General features: G+C 35.0%; 1 protein-coding gene across 2 annotated transcripts in view; it reads left to right on the top strand.

Moving 5' to 3' along the window:
* MAP4K3 (mitogen-activated protein kinase kinase kinase kinase 3) overlaps positions 1 to 20,935 on the top strand; it is a 184,164-nt gene that overhangs the window by 98,262 nt on the left and 64,967 nt on the right. For both annotated transcript variants that reach the window (XM_023216290.2, XM_023216291.2), the window contains exons 5-12: positions 785 to 840; positions 1,397 to 1,444; positions 4,836 to 4,878; positions 6,418 to 6,490; positions 12,095 to 12,226; positions 12,406 to 12,468; positions 12,555 to 12,636; positions 12,738 to 12,848. In XM_023216290.2, the coding sequence (XP_023072058.1) occupies positions 785 to 840; positions 1,397 to 1,444; positions 4,836 to 4,878; positions 6,418 to 6,490; positions 12,095 to 12,226; positions 12,406 to 12,468; positions 12,555 to 12,636; positions 12,738 to 12,848 (608 nt within the window). The remainder of the gene's footprint in view (positions 1 to 784; positions 841 to 1,396; positions 1,445 to 4,835; positions 4,879 to 6,417; positions 6,491 to 12,094; positions 12,227 to 12,405; positions 12,469 to 12,554; positions 12,637 to 12,737; positions 12,849 to 20,935) is intronic.

The raw sequence follows: 20,935 nt of genomic DNA, 5'->3' as shown, positions 1-20,935 counted from the left end.
TAATTTTATAACTATCTGGCTAGTATTTTTATAAAAAGTATTGATTTAAAACTAGTCATAATACATGTTCTATGTCAGTTGAAAAGCTTTAATAAAAACTAGGTAAACCTGTTGGACATCTTTTCTTTTGATGTTTTAAGAGATTATATTGATGAATGAGATATAAAAATGAGAATATAATTAATTTCAGTGACTACTTCATTCATTCATTCCATAAATATTTATTGGGCTGCTTTTCTGTGCCAGGCACTGTTCTGCACACTAGAGATACAACGATGAGCAAGTCAGATTTTTAAAAAGCAAAAACTTGGCTGGACACAGTGGCTCAAACCTGTAATTCCTGCACTTCAGGAGGCTAAGGCGGGAAGATTGCTTGAGCCCAGAAATTCAAGACCAGCCTGGGCAAGATAATGAGACCCCATCTCTGCAAAAAATAAAAAACTAGCCAGGTGTGGTGGCGCGCACCTGTTCCCCCAGCCACTCAGGAGGCTGATGTGGGAGGATCACTTGAGCCCAGGAGGTCGAGGCTGCAGTGAGCTGTGATCGCACCACTACACTCCAGCCTGAGCGACATAATGAGACCCTTTCTCAAAAAAAAAAAAAAAAAAGCAAAAACTGGAGCCAGGCACAGTAAGACAGTAATTCAGGCCTGTAGTCCTAGCTTACATTTCAGTAGAATTGTTTAGGTATATTAAGTCTGTTGCTTAAACTTGCAAAACTTTATTATATATTGAAAAACATGCATTGACTAATTTTATGAGTATTAACTTTCTTTTTTTTGCAGTAACTGGACCTCTGTCAGAACTGCAAATTGCATATGTTAGCAGAGAAACACTGCAGGTAAATCAAGTGCTAATTCAGAAATAACATTTTTCATTAAACTAAGTCTTTACTTATTGTGCATTACCTGTTCAACAAAGTAAGAACTAAATATTTTAGTTTGGTAAACTCTTAAAATGAGTTTTAATACATTTGAAAATTGTGCAATGAACTCAAATTATATTTCCCAATAAATACTTTAAAGCCTAAATGTGATGATATAACCTAAAATTTGAGCACTATGGATCTGTTATTGTATATTTTCCTCTTAATACCAAAGAAAGGCTTGAAAATTAAGCAGTATCATGGGAATTCAAACACTCTGATACTAATTAGGTATATACTTTTTAAAAGTTATTTCAAACTGTTTGTAGAATTTACTGAAAATTTTCATAGAAAAATTAGTCATTTTCTTAATCTTTTTTAAAAGATCTATTAAAATATGTTAATGATTACTACTAGATTTCCTGTAAAGATTAAATAAAATGCACAGAATACTACCCATTTGATCACATAAAATCCCAAAGTGTGCTCCGTGATAAAATCTTGTTTATTTTTCTGTTTTTTGAAACTCCAGGGATTATATTATCTTCACAGTAAAGGAAAAATGCACAGAGATATAAAGGTATACATTGTATTTTTAACATAATAATCCTGTCTTCATTTTTAAATACTCTGATCAGATTGTCTTGGGCAAAATTGTTTTATTTGATAAATTTATCTGAAATATGTTACCATAATAAAAATGAGTGATACTTTTAATAGTTTAATTTTTTATGGCAGCTTTATTGAGGTACAAGTAATATACCATGAAATTCACCCTTTTAAAGTATATCATTCAATAGATTAATGTTTTAATAACTCATTTTGGCTTCTTTGTAGTTATTAGTAAAATGCAGAGTAAGTTTATAGGTTTCATCAAGTTACAGTTTTTAGTAAGTTTTATGCTTTGACTATTTCAGTGAGCTTTTGCAGTCTTACGTCTAAGTCTTAGTCATGCATCAAAATGGATAAATTGACCTTTGACGTTTTCTCATAGTCTTTCTTTTCTTTTCTTTTCTTTCTTTTTTTTTTTTTTTTTTTTTTTGAGATAGATTCTTGCTCTGTTGCCCGGGCTGGAGTGCAGTGGCGCGATGTTGGCTCACTGCAACCTCCCCCTCCCGGGTTCAAGTGATTCTCCTGCCTTAGCCTCCTGAGTAGCTGGGATTACAGCCACCTGCCACCATGCTTGGCTAATTTTCATATTTTTAGTAAAGACAAGATTTCACCATGTTGGCCAGGCTGGTCTCAATCTCCTGACCTCATGTGATCCTCCCACCTCGGCCTCCTAAAAATGCTGGGATTACAAGCGTGAGCCACCATGTCCTGCCTTCTCATAGTCTTTTATTGATTTAGCTGGCAGAGGAGAGCAGGTGCTCTAGATGTGCTGGGGTTAGCTCAGTGGTACAGCAGGTGCTATGGTAGGAATCCTCAGCATATTTCTAAGGATACTGCCATCTCCCCAATTTAGATTTGTTTCTTTCACTTATTTTTCTTGTCCCTTTTTCTTTGTTCATCCTTCCTCCTATTTCTCTCTTCCCCTTTTGTTTTCGAACATTTTCTCTAACATAAAGATTTTTAACCTTTTTTGAGGATAGAGGCTGGGGCAAATCTTATTGCTCTCTGGGTCTCTGATGATAAACCATGAACTGTCTTCTGAGAAAATGCCCTTATGTGCATGTCTTCAAATTTTCCGTGAAATTTCAGTGGACTCACAGATAACCTGCTGAGATCCCTCGTTTGAAGGTTTTTTTTTTTTTTTTTTTTTTTTTGTAAGCCACTTAAAAGACATAACCAAAGAGCTTTTGGAGTTCAAAGGTAGAAGAGCTCACAGGAAGATGAGTAGCTCAAGAAAGGTTCTGTGTCATTGGCATGTAGATGATCTGGGAGGATTGATAGATTTTTGTCAGAAATGGAAGTTGGAGTACATTTCAAGCAGAGAAAACAATGTGAGCAGGTACAGAAGTTAGAAAGTGTGGGCCATTTTAGGGAACATAAAAACTGTACCATATTGTTGAAGAGAAGAGAGTGTGTGACACTAATTAGAGATGGGACTGGTTGGGTAGTTTGGTGTTCTATTATGCAAGGACTTGTGTGCTAGACTTCAGAGTCGGGGCCTAATTGGGTTGATTTGAGCCATCACCACCATTTCTACTCCTGTCTAAGCCACCATAATATTATATCATGTGGTCTTCTATAATAGCCTTCTGAGTGGTCTCAATGCTCCCATTCTTAGTAGTTTTGTAGTCACTTTTCCACTTGGCGACCAGAGGGACCTTTTCAACCATATCTTGTCACTCTCCTGCTTATAAACCACCATTGGTTTCCCATAATATTCAGTATAAAGTTCAGATGCCTTTACCATGACCTACAAGGTTATACAGTGATCTGACCCATGCATTTCCCTGTGACCTCATCTTACACTCCTCTTGTCTCTGTTTTACTCATTCTTTTCCAGCCACACTAAACTTGCCAATCTTGGAATATGTTGAGCTCATTCTAGCCCCAGGTCTTCAAATTTCCTCCTCCTTTCCTGAAATAGTCTTCTCCCAGAGTTTGGTGTGGCTCTGTACGCTTACTTCACCCAGATCTCTGCTCATGTATTACTGCCTTTGGAGAGGCTTTCCCTGCCCTGTCTTCAGAGTAATTATCTCTGCCTGACTTTGAATCATTTGTTGGTTCATTCATTCATAGATAGATGATAAATATAAATATATTTATTTGTAGTTTTTTTCCCCTGCTTGGATGTAAACTACATGGGAATTAGAACTTATGCATTACTGTAACCCCAGAGTTTAAAATAGCGCCTGACTACTAGTGGCCTCTCAGGGAGAGAAGGGAGGGAGGAGAGGAAGGCCATGATGTACAAGTGACATGATATAAGCTATAACTTAGGAAAGTTAGTCTGAGCTGGAGAAAGCCCAAACTGAAGCCTCTGACAGAAGTCTTAGATAGCTAGGGACTAGATCAAGTTGAAATCCCTGCTCCTAGTCTCTTTCCTTTTTCTTCTTCCCCCACTATTCCATAGAGCTACAGTAGTTTCAGTGGGTGGGTGCAGCTCAGCTTCACTGGTGACATTTGGAGTTTGGGAGCCTTTTCTTTCTCCCCAGTGCCCTGTCTCCTGAACCAGTCTTCTACTGTTTCTTCCTCACGTTGGTTGAGAGTAGGAGGATTCCCAGTATTTTTTCCACCAAACCCATGCTTACATGATTGATGGCACCTTGGACCAAAGAGTCCACAATACCTTTGGGATATAGTATTCCTACCTCTTCCAAAAGCTTTGAGCTTATTGAAGATGAAGTCATCATTATCTTCTTTGAGCTTAGATCAAGAAGCGAAAGTGGCTAAAATGCAGCCAGATCATGCAGACAAGTGACATTTTAATTGTGTGGGCCTATGGCTAGTTGTTTATATACTGGATGGGCCTAAGCACTTGGCAAGGCACATTAGGATAGACAACCTCATGTACTAAGCAGCATGTACTAAGCTACAGTCTCACATACCAACCCTGTTCAATTGATGGTGAGTTCCTAGAAAGGGAGATTCTTTAAAAAAAAAAAAAAAAGAAAAAAGAAAAAACCACACACAAAAACACAGGAAAGAATAATCAAGTTTAAAGTGTAATGTAAACAGTTGAAAATGCTTTGTAAGGTTACATTTTAGTGTAGTAATAGTGTTTGATCAACGAGGAAATAACATCTTGATGAAAACTAATATATCACTTTTATATTAACGTTCATACTATGTTAGTAGCAGCTTTTTTGCAAGGCAAAACATTTTCTAAGGATAGTCAAATTGCCTAAAAAGTGGACAGTAGATTTACCTGTGACTCTAATGATATAACATTTTAATTAAGCACACTTTAAGTATTTCTAGGTCTAAGGCTATGATTATTTTAAATATGTTTATTTAGTATATATGTGCTGTCTGATAAAATATCTATTTCCTACTTTAACTAAAATATTGTTACTTTAAAGGGAGCTAACATTCTATTAACGGATAATGGTCATGTGAAATTGGGTAAGTAAATTGGAAATTTTGTCACATGCACAACTCTATTCTAAAATGTAGTGAAGTTTATGTTTCCCTTTGTAGGACCAGGTTTTCCCTCTCCTAAGACGGCGTCTATGTATTTTTAGATGGAAATCTCGTTGCCATGCCGTCGCCTCTCTGTATCCACTTCCCTTAAACAGGGATAAAGTCTGTCCTTCACATAAGACAGATTGGTTGTAAAGATACTGTGAAAGAATATCCTTCTGAATTCTTTCACCTCTCAACCCAGGAATGGGACTTCTGTAATAGTAAGAAATCTGTACAGAATTACCTTGTAACCAAAAAAGAAGACAAATACAAAAAAATCAGTAACTCCAAAAACACTTTATTCTTTACATAAAGCTTTTAAAATAAAAAACAGCATTACTTATTTAAGAATGTAATTTAGATACTGAATGTTGCTTTATTTCAAACAGTAACTTTTTTCATTTTATAACTTTAGGTTATTAAATTTTCAATTAAAATAGAGTTCAAAACCTAAATAATGACTTAATTCGCAAGTTTAAGACAGAACAAATGTTCATTATAGTTTTATGAACAAAGTCATATTTGTTAGTATTAAATGAAATAGTTAATAACAAATACCAGTTATTTTAAACGAGATCTATTACATAAACCCAAATTAAAAAGAAGTATTTTATAAAAATATAGATACAACTATTTTGAACTATAACCTGTGAGGTTAATCAGATTTAAGAACATGTATCTAGAAATAACGTAATAAAAATTTCCTACATGGCTTCTAAATATGGGAAAAGCAGAAAAGATACGTCCTGTTCTTTTTAGTTATCTGTTGATTGCTTGGTGAAGTTTTTATCAGCAGTTTAATATTTTGTGCCAGTGTTATGTGCCTCACTCAAAGACATACTATTTATAATATATCTTACTTGAGAAGGATTTAGAAGTCATCATTAGTAAAATAGAAAATATTAGATTTCCAAATATTTATCTTAAAGAATAGTAACAAATCATACATAAAAATAGTTTCCTGATAGGGACTGATATTGGTACTAAATGTATTGTTAAGTTTGGGGATATTCTGATTGGATGTCTTTTCAAGCTACAGGTAGACTTACTGGTTTATCTGATGTCATTCACGGGTATGGAGAAAGTGAATGGAATATAGTGTCTCTTAAAGATCCCTTCCAGTGATATTCCTTGGATTTCTAGTCCTGAGAATTAGAAATTACAATATTAATAAGTCTGGCAATTTACATTCTCTCAGCTATAACTTTCTCATCAAAATTATTTGATCTTGACCTTTGTTGTTATTTGATTTATATGGGAATATATGGGAATCTATTTGGCTGTGATATGTATTCACTGCTTTGTGATATTTTAATGCTAGTCCATTAAAGTTAAAATTTGTAACGTGATGTTTGAGAATATCCCGTATTGCTGTGAAATTAACTTAATAAAAATAACTTTTAAAAGTTTCTTCTTATGTTGCCTTAAACAATTTTATTGTCTGTCAGTTTCCTAAATGTTTCTCATTTTTTTTAATAGCTGATTTTGGAGTATCTGCACAGATAACAGCTACAATTGCCAAACGGAAGTCTTTCATTGGCACACCATATTGGTAATTGTATTTTAATTGATATTTAATATTTTGTTCTATCATTAATGGATATACCATTTCTAAAAAATAGACTGGTCAAAATTTTTCAGACTAAGACAGATTAAGGAAAAAGTCATCAACAGGCAAAGTAATTTAGGCGTGTGCACTTACAGGTGGATTACGTGGCCAGAAAATAATCTACCATGTTATTTTCCATTAAGCAGAAAAGGCTTTAATGATTGATATGGCTTTCAGGAACCTTAATATTAGTTCTAGCCTGCTGGAAAGTCCTGACTCTTTTTCCTTACATTTCTCATGTGTTTTCACAGGTGTTTTTATATCTTTCTTCACCCCCATTTCCAGTCCATATTGTGATTAATCTTTCAACATTACATTATTTAAGTACCTCTTTGCTAAAACTTTTTGGCATGTCTTGGTTGCCTATAGGATCAAATGAAGATTTCTTGACAGTTGAGTCTTCTGTGGTCTGACCTCTGTCTGCTTTATTAGCCTTAGCTCCCACTAGTCTTCTCCATGGACCTTCCTTTCTAGCCATGTTTGTCTGTTAGATACTGATCATAGTGTAAAAACTATCCTACTCGTGTATTTATTTACAGAATAGTTTTTGGCCACTTACTATGTGCTAGATGTGATATTAAGCAGTATGATTATAATGGTGGATTGATATAGAGCTTTTTTTGTTCGTACCATTACTTTGAAGTAACAACACCCTGGAATCCTTGCTTTCAGTTTATGTGCAACCACTCCCCTGATGCCCTCTTCGTCTGACTCATCAGTAGTCATATAGCACTAATTGCTACTACTAATTTTTTTATATTTAGAATATGATGTATGTGCCATTTTCATGATTTATCTTTTCATCCATATATATTTTAAAAGTCAAATAATGCTAAAAAGGCATATGAGAAAACTCTTGTAACTTCTGCCATCTCTAGCATTATTCATTTATCGATACTGTGTTATGATAGTTGAAGATCTTAGCTCTCTTCATTCATCTTATAGTCATCTTGTCTTTCTAGTGTACTTTGCTGAGTCAGTTAACAATACTTTCCTGAAAAAAGTTTTTCCTGATTTTAATAATTTCTTTTTTAATATACTTAGTTTCTTGTTTCTTTTTTTAAATCCCTGATTAACACTTTCCATACCTTCCCACATTTTACAGTTTTGTACGATGCCTCTGTATAATTTTCTATACCATAAAGTCTATCACATTATCTGTCAGTGCTGATTTTTGTCTGGTTGATGTTGCTTTGTTTTTGTTTTTGTTTTTTTTACCTAGAATAATCCTTCCTGGAGTCATCTTCCCTCCTGTTCCAGTCTGGACTCTTTAATTCTCTAGCTCTTTTGCCTAGCTCTGCTCTGGCAGTTTTTCATCTTCAGCTTAGCGTTCCTTTCTTGGATTCTAGGTCTTCTTCTTTCATGATTTACTCCTTCCTTTGTGTGTGACACACATACTAATATCTTTCTGAGAAAGGGTGCATGGGGAGTAACGTTTTTGAGATTTTGCATGTGTATCCTTGTACATAATTGATAATTTTGGTGGGAATTCTAGGATAAGGTTTTTGAAGTATTGCACTAGTGTCTTCTGTGGTGCCCATGGTGTGATACCATTATGATACATGATCTTTTGAATGTAACTCCCCCCCTCCAGAATCATTCCTGGTGTTTTGATATTCCATAGTTATATACCTCAAAATATATTTGTTTTTTGATTGTTTTTACTTTTATTCAGTGTACTTGGCATTTGTGCTTTATAATCCAGACTCATGTCTTTTCAATTTTGGGAAGTACTCTTGTATTACTTCTTTGATAATTTCTTTGCTATACTTTTTCCTGCTCTGTATGGAACTCATTGGTTGTATCTTGGACCACTTAAATTAATCCGTTAATTTTCTTCTGTTTTCTCTAAGAACAAAAAAATATTTTTTGTTCTACTTATAAGAGTTCCTCAACTCTTTACATTTGTATTTTCATGATGGAGGCTTCCCTCAAATGTCTACTAATCCTTATATTTTGGTTCACTTTGAAGAGCACAGCACTGAAAACTGGTTCATAACTCTTTGTGTGTGGGAAGTCAGGTATAAACCTGGTTGTTAGTGTTCTAGAACTGGTCAAGTGAAGGAAGCAGAGGTATTCATTGTTCTATATACGTACTTCTACTTAATCATGTCCTCTCCCTTTAACCTCTTCACTCCTTGGTTCCTGGTGTCTCTTAAGTCTGCAGTCTCTCTTCTTCATCTTGGTCCTTATCCAATGGGAATGGGGAGGGAATAGTTGCTGGGGCTTAATGGATAAGAGTAGGAATGCCAGGGACTGACTGTTGACACTTTCTAATATTCCTGTTTCCAGCCCAGCCTCAACCCCACTATTACTACTTTTTAAACCTAACTTGTCAACATTTCCAGGATGTTTGAGGCTTGTTGGCTGCTAGTTGTTGTTCTTTTCCTTGGCACCTGCTTAGGTTTGCCCTGCCTCCTGTTTGCTACATCATTTACTATTCGTTTTTCGTCTGTGTGTTATGGTTTTAGGTAAAATATGTCTGCTGGACTTTTCTAAGATGGTATGTGTGTATATTTCTCTTTGTTCTTCTCATTATTGTTTTGGGTTGAGTGGAGTGAGGGCTTGAATTGCTGTCATTTTTAAGTACACTATCTTCTCAGTTTTATTGTAAACATCTCTCATTAAATCTTCAGGATCTGACTTGATTCTTTACAATATTCATTCATTGAATGTTAATGGTGACATTTCCACCTCCAGTTTCAGAGGTTAAAAATTTATGTCATTACTCTTACAATAATGTGGGAAATATCTTGGGAACATGTGAAAATTGTGAATTAGGTAAAGTTAATTTTGGGAATACTCTCCCTATATGTGTCTTTCTGGTATTGTATCTTTCCTACCTAAAATCTAAGAATTTAGAACCTCTCTCTTCCCAAGTGATTAGGTCGGCAGTTACTCAGTTGTTCGAAAAAGTCTGCTTGAAATGACAGTTCTCCAAATTAACACATATGTACCTTAAACATTTTATTTCGGTTTAAGACATATATGTACATTTATCCAACAGTCTTGATATAGAATCAAGGCCTTTTCTTTGAGTAGATCACTTACTAGAGTTGCATTTTAGTAATGCAAACCACACACACCCCAATGCATCAACTACATTTCTTAGTCAGGTTTATTGAGGTATAAATTTACCCTTATTAGTTATACAGTTGTACAAATTCATACAGTTGTATGAATGTTGAGAAACGTGTATGCTGGTGGTAAGAAACCACCAGAACACATTGACACTATCCAAAGAATTTTTTATTTTGCCTCTTTTTAGTAAATGCTCTCCTTCCATCCGTAGCATCTGGGAACCCCGATCTGATATCTGTCTCTATATTTGTGCCTTTTCCTTGAGTGGCATACAGATGGCATCATATAAGCCGTAGCCTTCCCAGTTTTCTGCCATTGTCATGTTCTTATGTAACGTACCAGTTTTTTTGGCTCATGTTTAGAAGTTTGCCTTTCTAAAAGCAAAGTCTGTCTAAAGTATTCACTAATTTTTGTTTGTTTTTGTTTTTGTTTTTTGAGATGGGGTCTCACTCTGTCACCCAGGCTGGAGTGCAGTGGTGTGATCTCAGCTCACTGCAACCTCTGCCTCCCAGGCTCAAGCGATCCTCCCACCTCAGCCTCCCAAGTAGCTAGGACCACAGGCATGCACTACCACGCCCAGCTAATTTTTGCATTTTTGGTAGAGACAGGGTTTTGCCATGTTGCCCAGGCTGGTCTCAAACTCTGAGCTCAAATGATCTGCCTTCCTCAGCCTCCCGAAGTGCTAGGATTACAGGCGTGAGCCACTGCTCCCAGCTAGCTCACTAACTTTTAAACCTTCATTATAACTATGTGTTTACAATAGCAAGTGTAACTGGAATAAACAGTTTCAGAGATGAACCCAGTTGACTGTGATAAGCACACAACTTAGCTGGCTGGAGTAGACATGTACTAAGTGGAATATTTCCCTTGTATTTTCATAGAGGAAGGGAGAGCATCAGCTAATGTGGTGAGCTAGTAAGGCAAGTTAAGAGCATATCACTTGTATGCATTTCTCACTCCACTAGGGCATTTCTACCAGCTACTTCGAATCTAGTCTTCATAAAAGTAATAACTGACAATTTGAAATTCACTTTTCTTACAGTAATTTAAATTTTCATAAGATCTGTTTCAGATTTAGAAGATTTCAAGACCAGGGGTTTGAAAGTTAGAAGGTTTTTTGTTTTTAACTTTACTGACTTACTTGACCTTCCTGAAATCATACCAGGAAGATAAATGTATATTTGTAAGATTATCTAGACTGCTCTTTAGTATGGAAGAGTTGAGATGTTTATTTCAATTAGTTGCTTTTTAAAATGTTTAGAATTTGAAATTTTTTATATTTGAAAATTAATAATTTAAATCAGTCAAATTCAAATTTATGGAAGTATAATTAGAATAAGACTGTAGCAAAGTAAAGAGAAACAAAAAAATTACTGAATTTGGGTAACTTTCTTCCAAATAAATACATTTTTTAAAAGTAGACACTCATTTTTATAACTTTCCCATTATTATAATAGAACTGGAAAAAATGCCAAGTAAGTTTTTAGTAAATATGAATTAAATACTAAATATGAAGATTCTTGGTGCCCAAAGGAATAGTTTTGGTGAAGTAAAAACGGAGATTGCCAGGTTGCAGTTTTTTGATAAAAGGAAGTAGACCTATAGATTGTTTATTACAAATATTATTTATTGAATTTTGCATGTACAGAGAGATTGGGAGTGTGAATGAGTTTTGGACATGTTACTCTATGAAAACTGTACAATTTTATAAACCATTTTAGTAGCTAGTATAAGGAAGTAACAATGGAATCACCAGTAGGAGACTGAAGTGGAGGGTCTTCTTGAAAAAAATTTATAAGCAAAGGTATAATTGACTCACAGTTTTGCATGGCTGGGGAGGCCTCAGAAAACTTGGAATCATGGAGTAAGGCAAAGGGGAAACAGGCACCTTCTTCACAAGGTGACCGGAGAGAGCACGCAGCGGAAACCATCAGACCTTGTGAGAACCCTCTCGCTATCATGAGAAAAGCATAGGGGAAACTGACCCAATGATCCAATCACCTCCTACCAGGTCCCTCCCTCAACACATGGGGATTACAGTTTGAGATGAGATTTTGGGTGGGGACACAGAGCCAAACCATATCATTCTGTCCCTGCCCGCTCCCAAATCTCATGTCCTTTTTACATGTCAAAACCAGTTATGCCTTCCCAACAGTCCCCCAAAGTCTTAACTCATTCCAGCATTAACCCAAAAGTCCAAATCCAAAGTCTCATCTGAGGCAAGGAAAGTCCCTTCCACCTATGAGCCTGTAAAATCAAAAGCAAGTTACTAATGAAGTGGAAGGTCTTATGAGATGTCAAGATCTTGGAAAAGGTGGACCTTTTAAGTACTACATATTTGTTTTTCAAAAACCAAGGCCTAAATGGGCCTTAATTTAGATAGTGATAATTCCTTGTGCCTCTGGGTGGGAGTATAAAGGAAAACATGTAACAGAAGGTTTTTATTTTCTGGAATATTTATTTCAGGATGGCTCCAGAAGTTGCAGCTGTTGAGAGGAAGGGGGGTTACAATCAACTCTGTGATCTCTGGGCAGTAGGAATCACTGCCATAGAACTTGCAGAGCTTCAGCCTCCTATGTTTGACTTACACCCAATGAGGTCAGTGCATCATCATTGAAGAATCCCATGCTTAAGGTTTTTTTCCTCTTAGTATGTGAACAAGTAATTTTCTTAGTCTTGTTCTATCTTATTTGGGGGAATAAATAGTAATAGAATTTGTGTAATAGATTAAAATGTGAAATATTAAAATACTGTGTCATGATTTGTTGATTTTTCAGGGCATTATTTCTAATGACAAAAAGCAATTTTCAGCCTCCTAAACTAAAGGATAAAATGAAGTGGTAAGTATTTTTGTTATTTACTTTTATGGTAAGATGAGCAAAAAATGAATTGGAATGTAAAAGTCTTAATTTTCTGAATTTCTTAGGTCAAATAGTTTTCATCATTTTGTGAAAATGGCACTTACCAAAAATCCGAAAAAAAGACCTACTGCTGAAAAATTATTACAGGTATTACTTTTGCCCTGAAATATATATATATATTTCAAAAGATAAAATGTCATTCAATCAGATTTATAGTAAGTGTTTTGCGTTGTATTTAATTTTTATAGCATCCTTTTGTAACACAACATTTGACACGGTCTTTGGCAATTGAGCTGTTGGATAAAGTAAATAATCCAGATCATTCCACTTACCATGATTTCGATGATGATGATCCTGAGGTAAGACTTGTTTTTACCAACTGGCATATATAACATGTATGTGTGTATGTATATATGTATGTCTATATGTATGTCTCAAAATCCCCCTTTTTTTTTTTTTTTAATTTTGGGGACTAGTTTAAAAAAGCTCTTGAGGGAACAGTTAATTCTTTGTCTTTGCCTTTCGTGGAAAGTCAAATGCTAGGTTTTTCTTACTCACTAATTATAGGTGACTATAGTATGAAAATGGCAAAGGCAAATCATTTAATCCACTTGTTGAAATCATTGTAGTTATTTCAAAATAGGCATTTTCGATGAAGTTGCCAAATAAATCATGCACTGTAAAAGGGAAAGCAAATGGGAAGTGCCTAAACAAGACGTTCGAATATTCAAAATTTCCCCTTAGTTTGCTTCTCAAAAAGAATCCTCAGTTTGGCATGGTGGCTCATGTCTGTAATCCCATCACTTTGGGAGGCTGAAGCAAGAGGGTTACTTGAGGCCAGGAGTTTGAACCCTGTCTGGACAACATAGCAAGACCCCATTGCTATCTTTAAAAAAAAATTCTTATACAGTACTTCATGAATTATTAGAGGTTAGTAGGAAGTATAGGCTTGACTTTGCTGGTGACTAAAACTCAGTTATTCACCATGGAAATGTTTTAAAATGAGCCTGTATAGTTGTTAATAAAATAATTCTAATATGACAGAAGCATTGATGTTAATGGAAGCTTCACTTCTGTTTGCATGTGTAACATTCTTAGTCTTGTTCTACCTTATTTGGGGGAATAAATAGTATTCTGCTATTTATATAATATATAATAAATATATTTATATTATGTATAAATATATATTTATTTATATTATTTATATAAATATATAATAAATAGTATTCTGCCACACTGCTAATAGTTGTGGCAATCAAGATAAGTTCAGTATATGTGACATGGCAGAATTCTGTTATTGGGTCTGTAACAGAAGGTGGATAGCCTTTAACTGTACTGGCTTTATGGGAGGCCCTTGAATATGTTGTAAATTTCATTGATGACTGAAGGTCAAGTGTTTAGAAAGATGGTCACAGATTGTCTTAAGTCAGAGAGAACCTTTCTGTCAATTCAGCATTGTCCCAGCTTTCTGTCTTCTGATAGATAAGCTATTTGTCCTTTTGTTTAAAGGTCTGGAAAGGAGTTTGGAGCATAAAAATGTAAGAAATGTAAAGTGTAATTTTACATGTAAAGTGTAAATTTACATTGTAACCTTATAATTATACTATAAAGAAGTTTTTTTGTTTTGGTTTTTTTTTGTTTTTTTTTTTGAGACGAGTCTTACTCTGTTGCTCAGGCTGGAGTGCAATGGCGCACTCTCAGCTCACTGCAGCCTCCGCCTCCTGGGTTCAAACGATTCTCCTGCCTCAGCCTCTGAGTAGCTGGGATTACAGAAGCATACCACCACGCCCAGCTAATTTTTGTATTTTTAGTAGAGATGGAGTTTTACCATGTTGGCCAGGCTGGTCTCAAACTCCTAACCTTGTGATCTGCCCACCTCGGCCTCCCAAATGCTGGGATTACAGGCATGAGCCACTGCACCTGACCTAAAGAAGCTTTTTGGTGTTGATTTGCTTAATTTTATTTTTAAGAAAGTCAAGTTTTATGAACTCTTCTAGTCTTATTTAGTATAAAGGCAGTCCTTGATGTTCATGGTAGTATGGTACTGTAAAAATGGCTACATAAGCTAAAATTCTGCAAAGTAATCTTAATAATCAGTGGGAAAAATTATAATTGTTTCATGACCTTTAAAATTTTTTGTTAAAGCATAAACTCTGTTACTGTCAGTTATAATTATAGAAATGTGAAAAAATGGTAAAACTATTATTTACAGTGTGCTATAAATACTAGAATCATTGAGAATTAACATGTTTCATTTCTTTGTTAATTTTTTTTTTACTTATCTAGCAATCTGCTTATTGAGTAGTTTGCCTTCTTATCATTTGTCTGTGACACAGAGCAAGTATCTTTTCTGTGCCTTGGCAAACTGTCATATTCCTTTCTAATTTTCTTTCTAATCATGATGTGCATCTGTTATTTACATAGTAATTTGTGAACTGAAAAGCTACCGATAAAGTTTATACTTTATGCAATTGCAATTAATATACAATGGTAACTGTTATTTGAACCATGTTGTAGGGAACTAGTGTTATTTAACTAAATTATGATAACTGAAATTGGTGCATAACAGAACTGTGAAACAAGGACTGCCTATATCCTTTTCAGTGCACTGAATGCTACATGATTGTGTCTTACCTCACCCTATGTACCTGTCATGTCTTTTTAAAAATGTATTCAAAGAACAGAAATAATAAACCAATTAGAGAAGCAATCTTGGAATGAAGATTCTTCTAAAACTTTCTCAAATAGCGGGGAAAGAAACTCATCTTTCTTATCCAGACATTGTTTTGGTATTATAATTATAAATTGTTATAAATCTCTATGGTAAGTAGGTAAAATAAAGGAATTTAATTATTCCAGGGGTAGGATGTAAGAAATTCATAACCTTTTTATTTGCAAATAATTTGTCATTGTAATTGCTAAGTGCGGTGTTGTCATTCAAAATACGAATGTATCTAAGTATTTTAGCACTTACTGTGAAACTAAAACTATAGTATGCATACTCTTAAAAATAAGGGTGGGCTCAGTGGCTTATGCCTGTAATCCCAGCACTCTGGGAGACCAAGGCAGGCGGATCACCTGAGGTCAGGAGTTTGGAACCAGCTTAGCTAACATGGTGAAACCCGTCTCTACTAGAAATACAAAAATTAGCCGGGCATGGTGGCTCACGCCTGTAATCCCATCTACTCGGGAGGCTGTGGCAGGCGAATTGCTTGAACCTAGGAGGCAGAGGTTATAGTGAACCAAGATCATGCCGCTGCATATATATACACACACACACATACCACATCTAAGTCTTAGTTTAAGTTTTTTGTAGGTTCTTCTCTGTGGAAGAAAGTTTGACTTTTTAATGTTGAGTTCCTGTGTAGTTTCTATTTTAGAAGTAATTACACAGTGGTGTAATTCTAATTCTGATTTTTATTCAGTTTTCGTCTCCTATATGTAAGCCCACTTACTATGTACAGCATTATAAGATTTAATACCTATATTAATCTGTTATGCTAATAAATTAATAATTTATGCTGTTTGGGAGGTAAAACTGTTCTCAGAAATAATCATGGGTTTCATCCATGTTCATTAATAACAGTCTGTGTGAGCAACCTGCATGTTACCTGTTTTTGTTTGGTTATGCTACTATATATTAGATCAAAAGTCTAGGGGTTTTCCTAACTCTATGGCTAGCTGGCTGAATGCCCTGCCACTTAATTTTAAGTCTCAGTATCCTCATCTATGGAATGAAGAATAATGCTTGTTTCACGAGCTTAAGGATATAATGCTAAGGTGCATCAAAACACTTTGTAAACTAAAAAGCAGGTTGCACATATAAAATTTAAATACCTAATTTTTGAAATTACTTTTGCTACTGTTTCACAAGTGTTTAATATTTCAGTCTTTGAAATTTGTATATTTTTTCCCTGAGGTGTACCTACACTGTGAATAGTTAGTTTGAGTCTTGTTCTTGATTTGCCTTATTGAATCTAAGACTTAGAGCTTAATGTTTATGGATTATGTTTCCACAAAGATAGATCTAAGAGTGTATCTCCTTCAAAGGTAATACAGTAGCTTCAAAGGTAGCATTTCAACCACAGAGGAAGCTTTGGGTATTGCAATAATTACATGAAATAGATGCTGGTTGAGAGACCTTAGTGTGAGTATGGAGCTGCAAAAGTTTTTTGAATAAGACCTCTTTTACTTCCAAAGGTTATAGTAATGCCCATGAATTAACATTAAGTAGAACTCATCTCCATCTACCCACCTTCAGAATATTCCTGTGTGAAGTTGGCAGTGCACATAGAATGGTTTTAATAAAGTAAAAAGAGAGAAAATAGAGGACTACTCCTCCCAGAAAAAATCGTTAACCCATTTATGCCTGGTGTTCCGTTATTGGAACTAGGCCTGTGGGAGTTATTTATATCATTCTGCTCAAGGCCATCGTCAAGGTTTGATTTTTCACACACACAAAAATTTGCAACCTCAGGTATAAATGGGTTAATGCCTTTAGCATTATTTCACTTTATTTATGTCTTATCCTTTTGATATAAGAAGTTGACACAGATTTTTAAAATTTCAGTCTTCTTCTCTGCAATAGGGAAGGCTACTTGCAACTTGTAAACAGCTACTAAATTTCTGAAATACTTAATTTTTGACTATTTATGTTCAACTCGATGAACATTCACTGGGGACCTGCTGTAGATAAAACATTGTTTCCTAATCTTGAGAAGTTCACCATTTCAGGAGAAGAAAAAACAGCCAGCTTTTGTTAGGGAAGTCAGAGCAGATATCACAAAGGAAGTGGCATTGCTAGAAAGGAGTTTGCCAATAGGAAGATGCCAAAAAGACCAAAGTTTAAAAAATAAAAATAATGGTCAAAGAGTTGGGGACTTTTAAAAACTCATCAAGACATTTAAAAAATGATAGCCATCCCCCATATGTAAGTGTTTGAATACACTAGCTTTCATAAATTTTAGAAATGGTAAAATATGGTCTTTAGCCTTAAGTAAGATTCATATAAAAATGAATGCAATCAAGAGAAGGTGGTTACATATGGATTAAGAGCACATCAGGTATGTGAGTGTTTGTTATTTCCTTTTTTCAGGTTCTTATCTACTAAATAGTAGATTAGTGGATTCTTCTTACATTAAATAATAGTTTACCATATGACATTTATATAGTAGAAATATTTAGACTCTTGATTTTGAATTTTAAGAGATGTTTGACAAGATAAATATTACTTGAATTTGTACTATCATTAACAGTTACCTTTCTTTAAAAACATTGAAAATACAGTTGTCCCTTGATGTACGCAAGGGGTTGGTTCCAGTCCCCTCAAGCATGCCAAAATCCGTGCATACCCAAATCCCACAGTCAGCCCTGCAAAACCCACATATACGAAATGTTGGTCCACCGTATACATGGGTTTTGTATCCCCAAGTAATCTGCATAGAAATGGACTTCTGAAGTTCATACTTTTGTTGTTGTTCAAGGATAAACTGTACATGGAGTGAAGAAACAATAAGATTTTACTTTCCACGTTTCTTAAAATTCCTAGGAATTTTAAGGGAGAAAACTGGGGTAAGGAGGTTCTTTGTAGTTGTGGTTTGAAAAAAAAAAGTATGTAATTGAGTGTATATACTTGAAAAAGATGAGAAGACCTGAAAGTAAATTTGACAGCATTAAACAAGTATTGGTATTTGCTTGTAGGAATTCTCAATCTGAGCACTGTTGACATTTTGAGCCAGACAATCCTTTGTTTTGGGAGGGCTGCCCTGTGCATTCTAGAATGTTTAGCGGCATTTCTGGACTCTTCCCGTTAGTTGACAGTTAACACCATTTAATCCCAAGTGTGACAACAAAAAAATGAACCCGGATATTGCCAAATGTCTCCTCAGGGACAAAATTGCCCCTGGTCAAAAACCACTGGCTTACGTTACCTAGGATTTATCATACTGTCTATGTCTTCCCTTCCTGTACGAACTTGACATTCTCATCTAACTCCCATTGCAAAGGGCCTGTTATTTGTATTTATGTTATTTGGTGATATAATAATCATAGAACTTTAAGATGATAAAAGTTGAATAAGTATGAAATGGTTTATAAGGGCAGAATTTTGTTTAAGAAGTAATAAAAATAATTTTAATCACATGGCATGTAAAGCGTTTAAAAAAATAGACACCATGCATCGTTGTGAATGGCTTGTTTCTTTAAATGCCATTATTAGAAAGATTATTTTCATCATTGCTTCTCTAAATACCATGTATTAGTTACTATAAGCCCGTTATCGCAGGTGTCTGTGATTAGTAGGTATTACATTTATAGAGAAAAATGAGAGTATTTATGTTTAGAAATTGAAGACAATTTTAATTTTTAAAAATCTGACCATTTTTATTAGTGATCTTGAAAAAATAATTCATTGAGTTTCTTTTTCTATTAACTTTTAGTTTCATGGTACATGTGCAGGTTGGTTCTGTAGATAAATGGTGTGTCACGGGGGACTGATGTACATATTCTTTTGTCACCCAGGTAATAAGCCTAGTACCCAATAGGTAGTTTTTTATCCTCACCCTTCTCCCAACCTCAAGTAGGCCCCTGTGTCTATTGTTCCCTTCTTTGTATCCATGTATACTCAATGTTTAGCTCCCACTTGTCAGTGAGAACATGTGGAATTTGGTTTTCTGTTCCTGTGTTAGTTCACTTAGTATAATGGCCTCCAGCTCCATCCTTGTTGCTGCAGAGGACACTGTCTCGTTCTTTTTTATGGCTGCATATCTGTACCACATTTTCTTTATTCAGTCTACTGTTGTTGGGCATTTAGTTTGATTCTATATCTTTGCTCTTGTGTTTTGCTGTTGTGAGTAGTACTGCGGTGAACATAACGTGCATGTTTTTATGGTAAAACGGTTTATATTCCTTTGGGTGTGTATTCAGTAATGGCATTGCTTGGTTGAATGGTTGTTCTAAGTTCTTTGAGAAATCCCCAAACTGCTTTCCACAGTAACTGAACTGCATTCCCACCAGCAGTGTATAACCATTTCCTTTTCCCTGCTGCCTGGTCATAATCTGTTATTTTTTGACTTTAATAATAATCATTCTGGCTAGTATAAGATGGTGTCTCATTGTGGTTTTGATTTGCATGTCTCCAGTGATTAGTGATGTTCAATCATTTTTTTTATATTCTTGATGGCTGCGTATATGTCTTCTTTTGAAAAGTGTCTGTCGTGTCCTTTGCCCACTTTTTAATGGAGTTATTTGTTTTTTGCTTGTTAATTTAAGACTTTTACAGATTCAGGATATTAGATCTTGGTCAAATGCATAGTTTGCAAAAATTTTCTCCTGTTCTGTGGGTTGTCTGTTTACTCTGTTGATAATTTCTTTTGCTGTGCCGAAGCTGTTTAGTTTAATTAGATCCCATTGGTCAGTTTTTGGTTTTGTGGCAATTGCTTTTGGTGTCTTCATCATGAAATCTTTGCTCATATCTGTGTCTGGAATGGTATTTCCTAGGTTTTCTTCAAGATCCTTTATAGTTTTAGATTTTACATTTAAGTCTTAGTCCATCTTGAGTTGATTTTTGTATATTGTATAAGGAAGGGGTCCAGTTTCAGTCTTCTGTATATGGCTAACCAGTTATCCTAGCACCATTTATTGAACGGGGCATTCTTTCCCCATTGCTTCTTTTTTGTCAGGTTTGTCAAAGATCAGATGGTTGTAGATGTATGGCTTTATTTCTAGGCTCTCTGTTCTGTTCCATTGGTCTATGTGTCTATTTTTATACCAGTACCATTCTCTCTTGGTTCTGTAGCCTTGTGGTATAGTTTGAAATCAGGTAATGTGATGCCTCTAGCATTGTTCTTTTTTTTAGGATTGTTTTGGCTATTTGGGCTCTTTCTTAGTTCCATGTGAATTTTAGAATAGAAGTTTCTATAAATTTTAATTTTTGAGAACGTATCTATATGGCCTTTGTCTAATTAAATGATGCTAAAGAATATCCTTTTAGAAGCCCAACTTTTTAAGTTCAGACGAGCTATTTTAGAATCAGTTCTGCTTATTTGAAATTCTAGTAAATGTAATACCATTTTAGAGATGTTAAAGCGTACCCTTTCATTGTTTGAAACAAAACAAATTATTTAGCATTTCAGAAGATAGTGCCCAACAATTGCCTACTTTAATTTCAGCGTGGGCATCTTTCATTCCCTGGCCTCATTTAACAAAATCTTGTGGCAATCTCTTTCTTTTTCTTTACATGAATTTCATTTTCAAAAGAAATTTTTGAAAATATACTATTTTCATATCCAGCCATCTGATTTGGTACATCTGAAGGGAAAATAATCAGTCAAGTCTCCAGTTCACCTCTGTTCTAAAGGATGAAATATGACCTCTGTGTACCTGGATAGCCTTTCTTATAATCGTTTGACTTCTTGAGTTAGTTATCAGTTTTGTTCCTGACATGCTA

Source organism: Piliocolobus tephrosceles, chromosome 15, assembly GCF_002776525.5.
Source record: "Piliocolobus tephrosceles isolate RC106 chromosome 15, ASM277652v3, whole genome shotgun sequence".
In the NCBI taxonomy this organism is placed as follows: domain Eukaryota; kingdom Metazoa; phylum Chordata; class Mammalia; order Primates; family Cercopithecidae; genus Piliocolobus; species Piliocolobus tephrosceles.
This window is presented reverse-complemented; position numbering and strand designations above follow the sequence as displayed.